The sequence below is a fragment of the Leopardus geoffroyi genome, chromosome C1 (genome assembly GCF_018350155.1).
Source record: "Leopardus geoffroyi isolate Oge1 chromosome C1, O.geoffroyi_Oge1_pat1.0, whole genome shotgun sequence".
Classification (NCBI taxonomy): Eukaryota; Metazoa; Chordata; class Mammalia; order Carnivora; family Felidae; genus Leopardus; species Leopardus geoffroyi.
In genome coordinates, this window is record NC_059328.1 from 12,192,725 (window position 1) to 12,210,312 (window position 17,588).

The 17,588-nt window shown below is 55.6% G+C and overlaps 1 protein-coding gene across 1 annotated transcript in view; it reads right to left on the reverse strand.

Annotated features, from left to right (window-relative positions):
* PADI2 (peptidyl arginine deiminase 2) overlaps positions 1 to 17,588 on the reverse strand; it is a 43,645-nt gene that overhangs the window by 10,290 nt on the left and 15,767 nt on the right. Inside the window, exons 4-10 of the mRNA XM_045475815.1 lie at positions 13,584 to 13,645; positions 11,347 to 11,464; positions 10,737 to 10,862; positions 4,994 to 5,172; positions 3,163 to 3,266; positions 2,336 to 2,447; positions 1,712 to 1,819 (exon numbers count right to left, since the gene is read on the reverse strand). Of these exons, the coding sequence (XP_045331771.1) occupies positions 1,712 to 1,819; positions 2,336 to 2,447; positions 3,163 to 3,266; positions 4,994 to 5,172; positions 10,737 to 10,862; positions 11,347 to 11,464; positions 13,584 to 13,645 (809 nt within the window). The remainder of the gene's footprint in view (positions 1 to 1,711; positions 1,820 to 2,335; positions 2,448 to 3,162; positions 3,267 to 4,993; positions 5,173 to 10,736; positions 10,863 to 11,346; positions 11,465 to 13,583; positions 13,646 to 17,588) is intronic.

Genomic DNA, 17,588 nt, shown 5'->3' on the forward strand with positions numbered 1-17,588 from the left:
TTAAGGTCCCTGCCCTGCCTTTTTGGTGAAAAAGTAGGGGCCTCGCTTGGAGACTTGCCTTGGGGCCGGGACGAAGCTTGCCTGACAAAAATTCTTGTTTGAAAAGAAAACAATACCATGGGGTGGGAAGATGTGGCTTGCCCTGGCCCAGCCGAGGGCTCAAGGGTCAGCCGTGCCCAGTGGGGTGGATGGCTGCAGCTTAGCGCTTTCTCGCCTGGGAGCCCCAGATGGCAAGGTGTGATTTGCCGGGAGCTGGAGCAGCTGGGTTTTATGGCAGCACAAAGCCGGGCTTGGCCCAGGCCTCCGGGAACAATGCAGCCCGGGGCCTTGGAACCAGGCCAGCCTGGAACAAAGAAGGCAGGTGGTGACCCGGGAAGAGTGTGGGAGCAGGAGCTGGGAGGCCTCGGTTCTCATGCCTGCGGCGACCGTTGCTGGTGGCCAGTTTGATTCTACCCCTCACAGTGTGGGAAGAAGTGGACAGTCCTCACCGAGGACGATGTCTAGGACTGTGGACTGATAGCCATAATGATGGCTAATAATGACCATCGCATTAGGTGCGGCAGGATGCCCCAGGTGTGCCTTCAGTCTTCACAACAATACGGTTTCTATCCCCATTTACAGATGCGCAAACTGAGGCTTGAGGAGGGTAAGACGCGAGGCCAGGCTCTACCATCTCACCGTGGCGAGGGCCCCAGGTTAGGGAAGGTTCTCAAGAAGTAGGTGTGACCCTGTGGCCCTCTTGGGACTCCAGGAGAGGTTGCCACGCATGTGACCTTGGGAAAGCCCCCTGACCTATCCCCGTCTCTGCCTCTTGCTCTATCCAAGCATCCCCTGCCTGTTCAGGGTGGAAGGTGAGGACAAAGGAGATAGGTTTCGGTTCTGCCCTTATTGTGCCAGTGGTTCAGGGCATAAGTGGGGTGGTAATGGCCTCTAGAATCAGGGGGTCGGATTGCTTTAAAGAAACACATACACTGGGGCACCTGGATGGCTCAGTTGGTTGATTTCAGCTCAGGTCACGATCCCAGGATTGTAGGATTGAGCCCTGTGTTGGGATCTGCATTGGGTGTGGAGCCTGCTTGAGATTCTCTCTGTCTCTCTCTCCCTCTCTCTCTCTCTCTCTCTGCCCCTCCCCTGCTCTCTCTCTCTAAACAAAAACAAAACAACAACAAAAAACCCACACATAAGCTAAAAAACCACAGCTTCAATGAGCTTTGAAGTTGGAACCATGATTTTCGACAATGGCTTCACTGTAATTTTCCTCTTTGGAACTTATTTTTCTGCAAGTGGGGGGTGGGGCGGGGGCAGGAGTTAGGGTTCTTGCCCCGCCTCTTTCCCATAGCTCCCATTTCCTGTGAGATAACTCTCCTACGAGAAAACTTTTTAGCCAGGGGACAAAAAAAGTCACATCAGGGTGCTTTTCACTCCTGCCTTCCCAAGTGGGTGCAAGTGATAACAATAGAACATTTATCGAGCACTTGGGGTGTGTCAGGCCCTGGGGTAGTGTCGCACTTTCCTATGAGAAACTTCTCCAAGGAAAGGACCTTGGAGGTCACTATCCCAACTGATCCATTCTGCAGGGGAGAAGATGGAGGTGCTGGGCCACAGTCTAATTTGTCAAGGATGCCCAAGGTCTCCTGACCATTCTGTGCTGTAAGAGTCCTCAGGATTGTTTCCCCTGCCCCTCACCCCAAGGTGGCCCTCAGCATCTCACCAGAAGCTGCTTCATTGGGAAGTCCTTCAGGTATCCATCTCGGGGGGAGTCCAGTACCACGGGGAAGCCTTTATGGGGGGCCTCTATGTAGCCAAACTCAACTTCATCCTGTGGGGACACCAAGGAGAGCTGTCAGGCAAACCAGCCTCCCCAGTTCTTTTCACTAGCAAACGACGGCAGTGGTTTCTTACACATCCTTCTTCAAATAGTCTCTGCATGCTCCAAGCACGTTTGTACTCATATCAACCCCACTTCTTAAAACATAATCAATAACATCCTATGTACATTTTCTTGCAAGTAACATCTTTGTTTGAAGTGCATTCTGTATATATAGGTTGGCTTCTTTTTAGCTGCTGTATAGTACTCCACAGTAAGGCTGGCCCATCATGCCATATTCCAGTCGCCTGTGGATAAACATTTAGGTTGTTTTATAATCTTTTGCTGCTATAAGGAGCAATGCTGCAGTGAATTGCCTTATACATTTGTGTCTCTGTGCACATGTGCACGTATGAGTTGACAGCAGAATTCTCATACATGGACCTGCTGGGTGCCAGGGCCCTGACATGAAGCCAACTCTCCCTGCGTAGCCATGGCCCACGTCCCTCCCAGCCCGGGGTTCCTCACCTGGATCCAGCGGTCGCCTCGATTCACATACTGGAAGCAGACCTTTAGTTCACAGTTGGTTTTCTCAACCAGGTTCTTCACCTCTTTCAGGAACAAGTAATTGTCCTTCATGCTGAGAAGTTTGGGGAAGAGAGGGAGGCCAGGAGGAAGGGTGAGGAGGGACAAGGGCCAGTCCAACCGAGGTGGCAACAAGCAGCTGGCACCTCCGGGCTGTGCTGGGCAGATGAGGCCACAAATGCGTTCATAGTGACCTTTGCAAAGGTGGAGCCAAGGCCAAGCGAATTGCTCTAGTCGCGGCGTTTGCCAAGGTCACAAACAAATAAAACGAGAAAGGGGACTCTTGCCCCCACCTTCCCAGATTTCCAAAGAAAAGCTGTGTCTAGCTTAGAGGCAGGGGATGGGCCCGGGGCCTCAGGGTCCCATTGGGCTTGACCGGCACCCATGCAGGCCCTGCTTTTCCTTGCCTCTCCTTTTGCTGCAGGTGCCTAGCACATAATAGATGCTCAAAAAAAAAAGAAAAAAATGCTGCCTAAGATGAGCTGAACACCCACGGGAGGTTCCCAACCAGATGACACGGGCGAGAATGAGAAAAGAAATGATGGCTATCGTATTTGAAGCACAAACTGTACCAAGACCTTGGATTAATACTTTGCCTGCTTCTTTTAATGCCCACGGTGACTGTGTGATGTCAGCATTTCAGAGAAACGGAGGCACAGAGAGGCCCCGCGGGTCGCCCAAGGTCACACGGGCGGTAAGTGACAGAGCCAGGATCTGAACTCAGATCTGTCTGCCCCCAAAGCCCCAGCGTTAGCCACTTGCTTGCTTACCAGCACACGAACACGGACAAGGGAGGCAGGATGTTGGGGGTCATGATCCACGGAGCAATCCGGAACACCACAGTGTCCGTGAAGATAGGAGTCAGGGGAATCTCCTGGGCACGGGACAAAGGAGGGGATCACAGAGTCTGGTCAGGGTGCGTTTCAGGCCTGCCTCGTAGAGCGGGTGGAATCGACAACCAGCCTACATTTGTTGAACACGCACCGCGTGCCGGGCCCTGGGGTAGCGTCACATGTGCCATCTCCTTTCTGCCCCGCAGCAACCCCAGGGGGTAGATACTATCATAACCCCTTGCTTTGAAGGCGGGGAAACTGAGTCACAGACCTCTAGTCACAGGCTTGCTATGCAGCTGCCCACGGGCACGTGATCAGCAAGGGGTAAAGCCTGGATTTGAACCCAGGCGGTCAGGCTGCTGCAGCCATACACAACCACTATCAGATCTTGCCCCATCGAAGTCCACTTCCTGAAATTGGCCCACGGGACGGCCGAGCCAGCCCCCCGCCTTCTGCTTCTGCTCTGGGCACCTTGCCCTTTTCTACAGGTGAACGTTTCAAATGTTTGGGGGGAATTTTGCAATGTCCAGGTTGTTCTTTAAGGAAATGTTCAGAAGGCTTGCCTGGAACCCGAGGGAAAACAAGCGAACTCCAGGGTTCCTTTGTGTACTTGGCTTTGAACACCTACAGGAAACGGCGCCTGCCCTTGGCAGAGAAGGCGGGAGCGGACGGGACTATGGGCCTCGCTGGCCTTTCCTGCCTGGGTCTGCTTTCTCAGTCTCTGCTGGTTTCCACTAGGGGGGCCGGTCTGAGACCCCGTTGGTCAGGCTCCTCCAGGCACAGGTGGGAACAGAAGCCTTCTCCTCACCTCGTCCGGTTAGCGTCACCTTTCCTGCCTTTCTTCTTCTGTGGGACCTGAGGGATTCTGAGGAAGGAGTTCCTAAAAGTTTGGATGCTCGCAACGGCTCCAGAAGGAGAAACTTTTGCCGTTTGTTTCATAGACGGGGAAACGAAGGCACGGGGGCAAATTCACCCGCCCCGTGTCTCAAGGGCTCTAAGCCGGGCAGTCTGACTCCGGAGCCTGTTCTGAGAAGTCTGAGCTAGACCCAGCCTCACCTTCTACAGAGCCCATTGTGTCCTGGCCCGAAGTGGTCTGGACCTGACAGTGGGCACGAGGGCCAGGTCCCTCCCTGTATCTGAGTAAAGCGGGCTGGGCCCGAGAGGTGGGAGTCTGGGCCTAAGACCCTTGTCAGCAGGATACGTCTAAGTGAGGGTCGCTTCTCCTCCAGAGGGGCAGTCCGGTTTCCCAAAACCAAGAACAAAGATGGGTGACATATGTGGCCATAGGGTGGGGGTGTGACCTGGGGCTGGGATTGGGGTTCAGCCTGTGGGTCAGAGTTGGTGTAACCCACAGTCAGGTGAGGGGAGAGAAAAGCGGGGCATACGAGTAGTCGATATACCTCGCGTGTGTGGCCCAGTTTGCTCCCTGCGCTAACCAGGAGGGATCTGTGCCTCGGAACCCCGCTACTGCGGGGGGGGGGGGGAGGGCAGACCAGGGGACAGACGTGGGGGATGTCAGAAATGTCACGCACAGGGAATCCTGGGGAGTCGGTGCGGCAAGCCGGAGGGTCCCCAGCGCACGGCTCCGAGGACCCTCACAGACATGTGTGGCTGGCGGGGGGGGGGGGGGGCATCTAGGTCTCCAAGCTTGGGGTGGTCCAGGCTTGGAGGGCAGTGGAACGAGTGGGGGCCCCGAGACGGACCCTCTGGAAGGACTCCACCTGGTCCCCAGAGGCAGCCCTTCATGCTGGAGGCCTGGAGCCCTCACCTCGGCCATGTACTCCAGCAGGCTGACGTGGATGGACACCAGGCCCGGGAAGCCCTCGTCGGGAAAACGCAGGCCTTCCACAAAGAACAGCAGCTCTGCGGAGCCGCCCGTGTACTTGACCACGTGGTAGAGCTTCCGTCGGCCCAGGATGTGGATGTAACGCTGGCCGAAGAAAGGGTCTGGAGGGAGAAGGGCCGATGTCAGGTCCCCGCCCCCACCAGGGAGCAATGTCAGTGGGGCAGGGGGCGAGATGGCAGAGTAACTAGTCCTCTAGACTTAGGGAGAAAAGCACAAGCAGAAAACGCCACCACAAGGGCCATGGCCCGCTCGATGTCCCAGCACTGTGGCCCGCTCGCCATGTGGCATGGAACCAGATGACCTCTCTGGCTTCCGGCTTCCTCGCCTATGAAATGAGCTAGCCCTCCCCGCCATGGTGTACACAAAACGACAGCAGATGATGGCTGAGCAGCTAGCGGCGTGGAGGAAGGACATTACGTCCCTGAGTTACAGATAAGGAAACCGAGTCTCAGGATAGGGAAATGGCTTCTCCGAGGCCACACAGCCAGCAAGTGGCCAAGCTGGGACACAAATTCATGTGTAATTCTGAACCCCAATCTCCCTTCCCCCTTAATAAACAAAACGTCGCTGTGCCCATTTGCACCCCAGATTCCTGTCTGCGGAACAGAAGTCACGTTGGCATGAAGAACCACACGTGGTCTCCGGCTGTACCTTCTTGTGGCTCTTCCCTCCGCTGGGAATGGTTGTTCCTTTCCTTCCAGGCCTGGATGTGTGTCCCTTCTGGGAATTATGCCCAGATCCCCCAGGGACCAAGGCAGGGGCTCTGTGCGGAGCGTCTGCAGCCCCCCCCTCCTTGCCCATCACAGACTCTCTGAGGGAGTATGATCTTGGGGGCTAGTTGTCGGCCCTGAGAGACTGCCACCCGGGGGCAGAGACAGGCCTGGCTGGGCACAAAGCCAACGTGGCACGTGTTCATGTTGAATAAATATCTACTGAATGAACCAATGGCTTCCGTGCCATGCTCTATAGATTTTTCAGGCCAGAGCACACGTATTGAATGACAACTGTGTTGCCAGCATGGGCAAGGACTTCTGGGGAAGGATAGAAATGGTCGGGATGTAGCATCTCTCTCGGTCTACACACGGTGCTCAGCCAACGAGAAGGTAACGCGGGTGTGGGAAGCGTCATAAGTGAGCCACAGGAGAGAGATCCCGGCAGTTACTGGGGTAGGGAGGGTAGGGGAAGGGAGTCAGGGCGGGAAGCATGCGAGCAGAGGAAGGGAGACTTTGAGAGGCCCTTTAGGGTGGCAGAGGTGGGGTGTGGCAAGGAGAGGAGATACTTGCATTGCCAAAGGCATGGAGGTAGGACCCTATGCAGAGCTTCCAGAAGGAGTTTCTTTATGCCCTGCAGAGCTGGAAGGGCAGAATCAGGCTCAGCTTAATACTCATCGTCAATAACAATGGTAATGATTAATGACCAGTCACCCATGGGTTAGAACATGTCACCGGGACGGTCCTGGTACAAATAGGGTGCTTGATTAAAACGTGTAAATTAAGGGGCACCTGGGTGGCTCAGTTGGTTGAGCATCTGACTTCGGCTCAGGTCATGATCTCAGGGTTCGTGAGTTCGAGCCCCGCGTCGGGCTCTGTGCTGACAGCTCAGAGCCTGGAGCCTGCTTTGGATTCTGTGTCTCCCTCTCTCTCTCTCTCTGACTCTCCCCTGCTCACACTCTGTCTCTCTCACACAAATCAATAAACATTAAAAAAAAAAACCCCTTGTGAATTAAATGGAGGAATCTCAGAAGCCCGGGTTCAGGACAGTTCCTCACATTAGGACAATATGCTCAACTAGACCCTGGGATAGGTCTGGTTAACCTATTCATCTCGCTGAGGGCAGGTTACCCTAGTGGTTATGACCTCCAGAGTCAGAGAGACCTGGGTTCAAATACTGCTCTAACTTCACAAGCAAAACCTTAGGGAGTTCACTTAACCTCCCTGAGCCTCAGTTCGCCCATTTGTTAAATGGGGATAATAACACCGACGCCACAAAGTCGTTGCAAGGTAAAAGGACGCAGCATCAGTAACTTAGGGGAACCCAGTAACCCCGGGTAACCATCAGTAACCCAGCTGGGGCCTGTTGGCATTCGTCTTACAAGAGCCCGTCAGTGAGTTGGCACCGACCCTCCTGCGAACCTCAGGGCTTTCTCATTGAACGGCTTATGAACAGAAGGCGAAGAAATAATACCTCACCTCACCTTGCCTTGGGTGGGCCCAAGAAATGAGGCAGATAGACTCAGACACCGGATGTGCCAAGGAGCTCGTCACGGCCCGACCCGGAAACGACGGCGTGCGCCCCGAGTACCTCCCGATCACCAAGTAGATCCAGATGGGTGCGCGTAATTGAGAAAGTTCTCTTCCAGGCACTCAGGCCCACCCGTATGTCCCAGGTTGCACTTGCACTGATGCTCAGGGGAGAGAGCTCAGGCCTAGAAGCGGACCTGTCTTCGCAGGAAGCTCCAAAGCTTCCCCAGGACTCTGGGCACTTGGGCATTCGGCCTGGGCCTGGGCCGGGAAGGGGTCTGGTCAGGTAGCTGGGTCAGGTGCCAGGACACCTTCTTGCCCATCTGCAGGTGGTATTCTCCCCCTCGAGGCCTGCAATTTATGTTTCTCTCTTTCTGGTGACTTGGGTCAGCGCCGGGCGGATCGATTCCTTGGTGGGAACAATCCAGCCACTGTCCCAAGGAGCCTCCTTCCCCCCCTGTCCCCAGCTTGGTGCGGGCCGCCTGGGCATGGCCGGCTTTCCCTGCGGGACACCACAATGCCCTTCTGTTGAGCAGCCCACATGCCTCAGGCTGGGCCTGCCAGCCACCCTGACCTCTCCTTGGCCCCAGGCATTGGCCCTACCGGCCGGCGCGTGGTATGGGTTGGCATAACCCTTCTGGTCACTTTGGAGCCACTCCACCTCCCAAGGAGGCTCCTTGATAGTGCGACCAACTGTCCTGGTTTGCCGGAGACTGAGCAGTTTCCAGGAGGAGGGATTTTCTGTGTTAAAGCCAGGAAAGTCCTGGGCAGACTGGGGCACGCTGGTCACTGTATCCTTAGAGGACGAGGTCAGGCCCCAATGTTGGGGTCCTGGGGCAGAATCTGAGGCTGGAACACAGATACCTGTGTCTGCCTGACAGCACTGGGGACCTCTGTCTATGGCAATGATTGTAATGAATAATCGTCAGAATAATCCCAACAGAAGCAACAAGTTCTACCTTTAGAAGCATTCCACGGGCCGGCTGCTGAGCTGAGCGCCTGGCACCCACTCCTTTAATCCCCACCGTGAGCAGGGACGGTTAGGCCTCGCATCATCCCTACATCCCAGATGAACTCACAAGGCGTGGGCTTGTGAGCCGACTTGCCCAGATGCAGGGTTTGAACCTCCCAGGCTCCGGAGTTCCCTCCTGGGGTCCCTTGGCCTCCAGCCTGGCCCCCAGCCCTTGGGGGACACAGGTGACACACCGCATTCATGTAACACAACACGCTCTCACCCATCGCCGTACTCAGATTTTCACCAAGCCCGAGAACCTTTGCCCAGAAGGAAAGAAAACCGTCACAGATGGATTGTTCCCTTCCCCCCACCTGTTCTTTCCAAGATTCCACATTTTGTGGGGAACTATTCTGGAATCGTCGCCGTGTCAGGAACGGGCCCCCCTCGCCCCTTGGGACAGCAGCCCAGATAAGACAGACGGGGCGACGGAGCCTCAAGGTGCTTGTCTACTCAGGGCCCGTCTCAGATGGCAAGTGAGGGACCACGATGTGATCGCGGGGCCAGACGGCGACCCGCTCCCACTACCAAACAGGGCCCTCTGGATAACGTGCAGGTGTCACCGCCAGCAAATCATCCCGCGTTACAATTCAACGTCACGGTCGAGAGGCACAGGTGGAGGCCCGGTCCCGCCGGCAGCCCCTGTCGCTGTGGCAACCCTGGACGGGACGGGGTAAACATCAACCTCTCCGGCCCCCTGGGGGCAGCAGAGCCGGCCTGTCTCTGGGGACGTTCCAACCTGTGTGAGGTCACTGTCCGGGCCCAGGGTGGATCAGAGGGAGGACTGGCTTTGGGTGGCCGCCGTCCACTGCTGTCCTGGTTAAATCACCCCCCGCGGTGAGGGTCCAGGGCCCCCGTGACCAACTCCTCGTGGTTCTAGCAAGCCTGTCCAGAGATGGGCCCCAGAGGTAGGCCGGAGATCCGGGGCCCCCCAGACAGCTGGGCACACAGGGGAAGCCCCGCCCCACATCATGGCAAATTGCAAAGCAAACTATTTTGCTGAGAGAGGCTTTTAATACATAAATCAGATCTTGACAGCCCCTTGCTTAAAACCCTCTAATGGCTTTCCACTGCACCCAGAATAAAATCCAAGGCCTCTCTCTGCATGCCCTGGCCTCTGCCCAGATCGCTGACCTTGACTCCAACACAGCCACCACTTCTGGTCTCCCTTTTGCTCCTCCCAACGCCCCAAGCCGGTCCGCTCCTCTGGGCTTTGTATGTGCTGTTCCCTCTGCTTGGAACACTCTTCCCTCAGCTCATGAATGGCTATTTCCTCCCCATTGTTGATTTGGGTCTCAGCTCAAATGTCACCTGCTCTGAGAAGCCTTCCCAGACCTTCCCAGGCTAGCGAGGCCTCCCCTCTGTCTCTGATGTTCCCTATTACTTGGTGGGTATCGTTCCCTCCAGTTGTGCTCCTTATCAGGTCTCCCTCACTAGGCCATCGCCTCCCCCACGGCAGGCCGGGACTGCAGAGTTCACTGCCAGGACCCCGGCACTGAGAATGGCACTTGGCACTGAGGGGGCTCAACGTGTATTTCTAGAAAGAATGAGACAGAGCGGGCAGCTGTGAGGGCTAGTTCTGTGGCAGAAGCAAGCTCCCTGCACAGCGGGGACCCAGGGTGCCCTGTCACCATCAAGAGGCGCAAGGGGTCAGCTCTGCAAAGGTGCCCAGAACCTCATCGGAGACCCTTTAAAAGTTAGAAGGCAGTCGGGGCACCCAGGTGGCTCAGTCGGTTGAGCGTCTCACTTTGGCTCAGGTCGCGACCTCACGGTTTGTGAGTTTGAGCCCCATGGGGGGGCTCTGTGCTGTCAGCACAGAGCCCGCTTCGGATCCTCTGTCCCCGCTCTCTCTCTCTGTCTGCCCCTGCCCTGCTTGTGTATGTCCATGCTCTCTCTTTTGAAAATAAATAAACACTAAAAAAAAAAAAAAAAAAAGAGTCAGAGGTCGTTTTTGGCTCCAGAAAGTCTGAGATGGGCAGAAAACACCCAGGGAAGTGATGGGTGCATGTCATGAAGGTGATGCGGCTCTAGAAAAGATGGACCTCAAAAGCCCTTCCTCCTTTGGTTCATGGGGAAGGGGGGACTCTAGGTTGTACATAAACCTGCATCACTACCAACTCCTTTGAGGCGGGAGAGGCCCATCCCTGGGGCCTCGTGACCTCACAGGACAAGAGTGCTCCCCGTGGCTATTTCTAAGAGGCCAATCCTGGCCCTCTCCAGTCACCTGCCCCTGCAGGGGCCATAACTGCTAAGGGGTGGGAAGACAGGAGACTCCACAGAGGCGTCTGGGGAAGGCCTGGGGCAGAGCTGGGGATAACTCTGGGGAAGGTGGAGGGCAGAGCTGGGCCCCGGTGAGGTTAGCTCAGTGAGCGCTGAAGGGACGGAAACGTTCAGAAGGGCAGGGGTCACTCACTCTCCACGTAGAACACGCCCACTTTGTCCGAGTCTGTCATGGAAATGTAGAGAACGATCTCATATCCCACGGGGAGGCGGTCTGGGCCTTTGGTCCGCAGGATCATCTGGGACATGTCCTTGAGGTCTGTGGCGAGTGCGGGGGGCGGGGCAGGGGGATGCACGAGGAGGTTAGAATTAAGAGACATGCGGCTGGACTGTCGGCTCGCAAATAACCCTCACTTTCCCCATCAAGACAGAACCCGCAACCCCCCCCCCCCCCGCCTTGTAACATGCGTATTGTGGAAACTGCAGAAAAGCATAAAACCCGGTTATCACCTCCAATACCATGATCTCCTGTGACCTCGTGAGAATTTCCTTCCAGTCCGTTCCCTAGGTGTATGAGTATGTGTAACTCCTAAAAAATGTGGTTCCGATTGAACCACATTCGTAGATTTGTCTTTTTTTTTTTTTTTTTTTTTTTTTTTTTAGCAAGAGTGGATACTTCAGTCGACCACCCCCTGGAGACTGAAGGTCACTCCTGCCTCTGCCTTGGCCCGGCCCAGGACTGAGCAGGAGTGTTTCCATTGCTTCTCCCTGCCCCCAACCCCGAGCGTGGGTCCCGCTGGTACCTTCCTTGCTGTAGACCTTCTCGTCGTTCAAATCCTCCTTGGGCAACCAGGGCGTGTCTCGGTCACAGTTCACCAGCAGGATGGCCCCCTGGCCCTCAGGGCCCCAGGTCCAGGATGCCTGCGTCGGCAGGGAGACAGGTCAGTGCCTTCTTGTCTACCCTCTGGCCGATTCCCGGCGCCACTGCAGATCCCACGGGACACCAAAGAGACAGCCCCAGGTTGACAGAAAGAGCAGTCACTGCTCATCAGGGGCAGGGGGCACTTGGCAAACGCGAATCCGCCATCTGATGCCCGGAGAGGGTAAGCTCAGGAGGGGGACGGTGGCAGAGGGAGACCCAGAGATAGGAAAACTGACCGGGGCTTTTATGAGCCTCGTGTCTGGTGTGCCTGTGCCTGGAGGAGGTGGAGGCAGGGAGACGGAGGGAGGCCAGAGAAATGAGCCCGCCGACATTCTGTGACAGGCTCTGAAGTCCACAGGGGATCACGGGGAGATGCCTGGACGGACAGACACCCAGCTGTTTGCAGACATGCTGAGTGGTCCAAATGGGACCTGCAAGGCGATCCATTCTCTACGCTGCAGCCAGGGCCGAACTGGAACGAGCTCCAACCAGATCATGTTGCTTTCCTGCTTTAAGCCCTGCCGGGGGCTCCCTGTTGACTTAGGATAAAGGCCCGATCCCTCACCGCAGGCTGCAAGGTCCGGCGAGACCTGCCGGCTCTCCTTCAGCCCCCCTCCACCTTCCCCCTCGCTCGCTCTGCTCCCCCAGCTCTCAGGCTTGTGCCCTTACATGTCGCTGTGCTCACTGCGTGGTCCTGTGTCCCCCTAACCTGGCCAACCCCACTCCTCCTTCTGGTTGTGGCACGGCCATCCGTTCTTCCTGGAGGCCCTTCTGATTCTCCAGCCCTGAGCATCCGCCCTGGATCTACACTGAGGGCACCGTACACGTCCTCTCTGGGGATGAACTGGCATATGAAAGTAACATATGCCCCTGGCAAAAATATCGGTGACGTAGAAGGCCAGGAAATGGAAAATAGGTAGGAGCAAACCGCCTGGATATACGCAGGGCGAAACCAGTGGAGCTGAACAGCTGGCTTGAGGGCAGGGGAGAAAGCAGCATGAAATGGACAGCACAAGGCTCTCGGCACGAGTTAAAATACACACGTGCGCGAACCACACTGTGCGTTCTACGAGAATCATGAGAACACAGGGGCGCCTGGGTGGCTCCGTCGGTTAAGCGTCTAACTCTTGGTGTCAGCTCGGGTCATGATCTCGTGGTCTGTGGGTTCGAGGCCCCACATCAGGCTCTGCACTGACAGTGTGGAGCCTCTCTCTCCCTCGGTCTGCGCCTCCCCCACTCGTGCTGTCTCTGTCTCTCTCAAAGTAAATAAAGACAATTTAAAAAGGAAAAAAAGAATCATGAGAACAGAAAGAAACACCTTGAGCCCGTTAAAATGGCCCTTTGCGGGGGAGCAGAATGGGAGTGTGGAATGCAGGATAAAAGAGAATAAATGAATGAATGAATGAATGAATGAGTAGAACATGAGAGGTGTTGTGTGTGCACCATGAAATTAACATGCACGGGCGCCTGGATGGCTCAGTTGGTCGAGCATCCCACTCTTGATTTCAGCTTAGGTCGTGATCCCAGGGTCTTGGGATCAAGCCCTTGTGTTGGGCTCTGGGCTAAGAGTGGAGCCTGCTTGGGAGTCTCTCTCTCTCTCAATCTCTCTCTCTCTCTCTCTCTCTCTCTTTCCCTCTGCCTCCCTCCCCCCACTTGCTCTCTCCTCTAAAGTGAGAAAAAATATATGACTTGAACTGAGAACGATTAATGCAATCTTTCCTCCCGAGAGTCCCCCTCGTTCAGTTTTAAAATTAAAAAAAAAAAAAAAAAAGGGAAAATAATGAGAGCAAATGCTTTGGCAGCACTTTCTCTGTGGCAGGACGGTCATTATTTCCACAAACTAGTGTCCCATCCTGTGGTGGTGGGGGGGGGGGAACTGAGACTCAGGAAAGGGCCCTGTAGCTATTGCTTTAAGGAGCCCGGCTCCCCCGTGAGCTCTGCCACGGGTGTGCCGTGTGTGGGAGCCTGCGCTGGGCCTCAGTCTCCTCCTCTGTAAAAGGGGAGCTGTCTGTGTCTGCTGGGAGAACTACGGGATCCATCCTGGGGCTCTGCCCCCAGGCACTCCCCACCCCACCCCACCCCCCCATGCCAGCCCCGTCTGCCCTGGTAACTAGGTACCTTTCTTGGGTTGTTCTTCTCCACCACGCCGTCCCGGTCTGCGTCCACATCCAGGGAGATCTCTGGGGACAGACACATGGGTGAGTTGTTGAGCCTGCCGGACGGGGTGAGGTAGGCCGGGGATCTCCCAACACTTCACTGTTCCGCAGGCAGTTCTGGGGGGTGGGCGGGATGAACCTCACTCTACAGGTCTAGGAGCCTTGGCTCAGAAGGGCCAAATTGTGTGCCCTGTGTAAACAGGTAGCATTAACAGAACTGGGACACACACTGTGTTTGGTCAGATCTGAAGCTCACATTTTAAAAACTTTCACAGGCAGGGTGCCTGAGTGGCTCAGTCGGTTGAGCATCGGACTTTGGCTCAGGTCCTGATCTCACAGTCTGTGGGTTCAAGCCCCGCGTCCGGCTCCGTGCTGACAGCTCAGAGCCTGGAGCCTGCTTCGGATTCTGTGTCTCCCTCGCTCTCTCTCTCTGCCCCTCCCCTGCCCATGCTCTGTCTCTCTCTGTCTCAAAAATAAATAAACATTAAAAAAAAAGTTGAAAAACTTTCATAGGGGTTCCTGACTGCCTTTCCCAGTCTTCTGTCCTGATGGTGCACACACAGGTGGTGCATTTGTATGTGATCTCTTCTAGAACGCCCACCTCCCACCAGGGTTTTACTGTGGGTGGGAAACTAGGTCTCCAACCCCTCTGGATCTCAGGATGCCCGAGAAGCCAGGCTGTCAGCTAGAAGATCCAGGGTGAGGTCCCTGTTTATTCTTTCTTTTGGGGAAGGGGCGTTTGGTGACCTTAGGCCTGTCCCGGGGACAGGTGTCACAGAAACTGTGTGGGGCAGTGAAATGAGCTCAAGATTTAGTGTCAAGAGAGTGCTAGGTTTGAACCCTGCTTTTCTGCTTATGAGCTGTGTGACTTTGGGCAGGTTAGGCAGCCTCTCTGAGCCTTAGGTTCTTTACCTGCAAAATGGGGCCCTTCCTAGTCGGAGGAGGTGTACTAATTGGAACAGTAGGCACTGCTGACATTTTGAGCTGGAGGCTTTGTTGTGGGGACTGTCCTGTGCACTGGAGGATGTTTAACAGCATCTCTGGCCTCTGCCTGCTGGATGCCAGTAACACCCCCCAATTTCAGCAATGAAAGTGTCCCCAGATATTGCCAAATGGCCCCTGAGTTAGAGACTAACAGGGAGGGGCAGGGGAGCTTGTCCCAAGGTGATGGGGATGTCACACAATGGGACAAGCTAGTCCAGGTCCCAGAACTGCCCCGTGGGCTTGGCCTCACGCTGAGCATGACTTGGACAGAGGGCAGGAGTTGGGTGGGAATGAATGCATTCCTGGTCTGTCCCCTTGGCAGGCAGGCTCTCTCCCTGGCTCGGGTGGGAAGGAGGGTCCTGGCACAGGAAGGGCACTGATGTCACCATTCCGGAGATGGCTCACCCTGGGGATTACACTCAAGTCTTTCCTTTGCCCATAGCCCGATTCCCTGAATGTGGCTTTTCTGGGTCTAGGAGGAGGCAGGGCAGGGAAAGCTTTTAGGGTACTCTTTCGTTGGGAGAGACAGCACCCCAGGGTCCCAACCTCTGCCTCCCTAGGGATGCCAGGTGCCATAGGGCATGATTAGGTAAGCTTCTCCCATCGACCATCTGCTCAGCAAATCACTGTTGGTCATCTACTATTTCCAGGCACTACACCAGGCATGGGGACCCAGCAGTGGGCATTCAGGGCATAGTGCCTGCCCTGGAATCCCCGGTCCTATGGGATAAATATTATTGTTGCCGTTGTACAGGTGAGCAAACCCAACCTCAGAGATGTCACCTGTCAGCAGACGGGGCTGATAACCTGGAGGCTGGTGCAGGGTAAGGATGCTGGGGACAAAGTGGTGAAGGGGGGTGCCCCCAGCTGCTGTTAAGCGACCGAAGTCTCAGATGGAAAAGCAGTATTGATTTTGGCTCCCAGACCTTCATGAACGTTCCAGCTGGACATTCCCCAGTCAATGCGGCCTCTCCGCGAGGTTGGCTTCCCGAAGCTCCGCCCCCGAGAACCAGCCACAGACCCGGGCTCCTTAAGGAATCCCTTTCTTTGCTTTTCAAGGTAACAATCTCTCCTGTGTGCGCAGTTCCCCTTGCCAGAGGCAGAGAACTTGCCATGCAGGGAGGAGTTATCACTCGCCCTGCCACCCTCCCCACACAGACGAGGAAGCCGAGGCACCCAGCAGGGAAGTGACCATGATGTCCCCAGAGAGTGCAGAGCCAGGCCTCCCAGGTGGGCCTCTGACTCCAGGCCCCTGGCCTTGGCCTGTTTCCTGCACTGTCTCAGGCTGATCTCCACCTTGGGCTGTTTGTGAAACCCAAGTCCGCCTTCAAGGGGAGATTTGCTCCCCTTAAGGTCATTCCCAGAGGGGCTGGCCACATCCCCACCCTGGCACACCCCTGTGGCTTTTGTCTCTGGGTCAAGGTGGCGCCCTGCCATGGCAGTGGCGGGTCCACGAGAGCAGCGGATCACAGGAGAGAAATTACGAAGCACTGAATTGTGTTCTACCTCATGATGAATTCCTTAAGTTAAAACATTTTATCGATATAATATTTGCACATAATGCAAAAAAAAAAAAAAAAAAAAATCAAATAGCACCAAACAGCTTCTAAAGAAAAATAAGTTTCCTGTCCATCCCATCCCCTCACCTGACCGAGGCAATCTCTGTTGCTTTTCCTTGATTTGTTAACTTCAGACACATTTCATTGACTTCCTGTTAGGATATTTACCTAATTGGGCCCTCTTATCACCCGCGGCCCAACTGAGGACTTCTCCCCCTTCAAAGCTTCCTCCAAAGTTCAATTTAACCAGATTCTGACGGGATGATCCTTGTAGGGACAGAGAATAGGGCTCTCATGACCCTCCCAGAGCTCTGCCCTCTTGGGATAGCTCTGTCTTCCCCGGGGGGGGGGGGGAGGGAGTGGAGGGAGGAGAGGAGAGGACATCTGTTTCGGGGCATCTAGGCTCCAGACGACATTTCCCAGAGGCTCTGAATCCTACCTCAGCTCCCCAGAATAGCCCTAAGGTGTCAGGTGGCCTCTGGGGTGTGGGGCAGATTTATGGGAAATGTCACTGGGATTGGGTTCAAGGTAGTCTGCCCCGAGAATCAAGACACGGAGGCTTGACACAGAGGCCTGAGCATCTTGGCAGAGGCCGCCGGTCCCCATGGACAGTGGCAGGGTGCCTGGCCTTCTTACGTAACTGGGCAGCTTGGGGTGGGGTGGGGAAGAAGGACTTTCTCCCCCACAGCCAACTAGGGCAATCATCCTAGACTCTGGGGAAGGGGTACAAGGAGTGAGATCCTTAGGTTGATGCTAAAAATTCTCAGCGCTCGCGTCGTGCTCCTGTTGCCAGGATAGCAACAAAGAGGAGCCCATCCCTCACCCCCATTCCCCTCAACGGGGTTGGGGGGGTCGGGGGGGGGGCTTTGCAAATCAGCTGTACCTGGAGTCTCGAAGGCCCTCGGGGACCGCGGGGCCCAAAGGCTTCATTTCACAGCTGGGAAAAAGTGAGGTCTAGAGGGGTGGGCTCCTTGGTAAGGTCACACGGCGAGTCCTTGGCGGGACGGGGAACCGAGACCCGGTTTGGCCGAGGGCACCATGGGTTTACTTCCAAATCCCAGGAGGAAGACTGAGGGGCAATAAGGGTCTTCCAACTTTGCTCAGGCAGAGGGGAAATGTGGCTACCCCCAAGCAGAAGGGAGAAAAGAAAAAGTCCTGACTGAGCATCTTCTTTGCACACAGCATCCCATCGGGTCCCCATGAGCACAGCGCAAGCATGCGCCGTGAAGAGGAGGGCCCTGAGGCTCAGAGGGGTGACGGTCCCTAGGTGGCTGAAGGGGCAGGGCCAGAACTTAGACTTATCTCTGTCTACTCCGCAGCCAGGGCTCTCTCTGCTCAGCGTGGGCTCAGGACAGAACTAGGGTTCAATGGGGGCGCCCGGGTGGCTCGGTCGGCTAAGCATCTGACTTTGACTCAGGTCATGA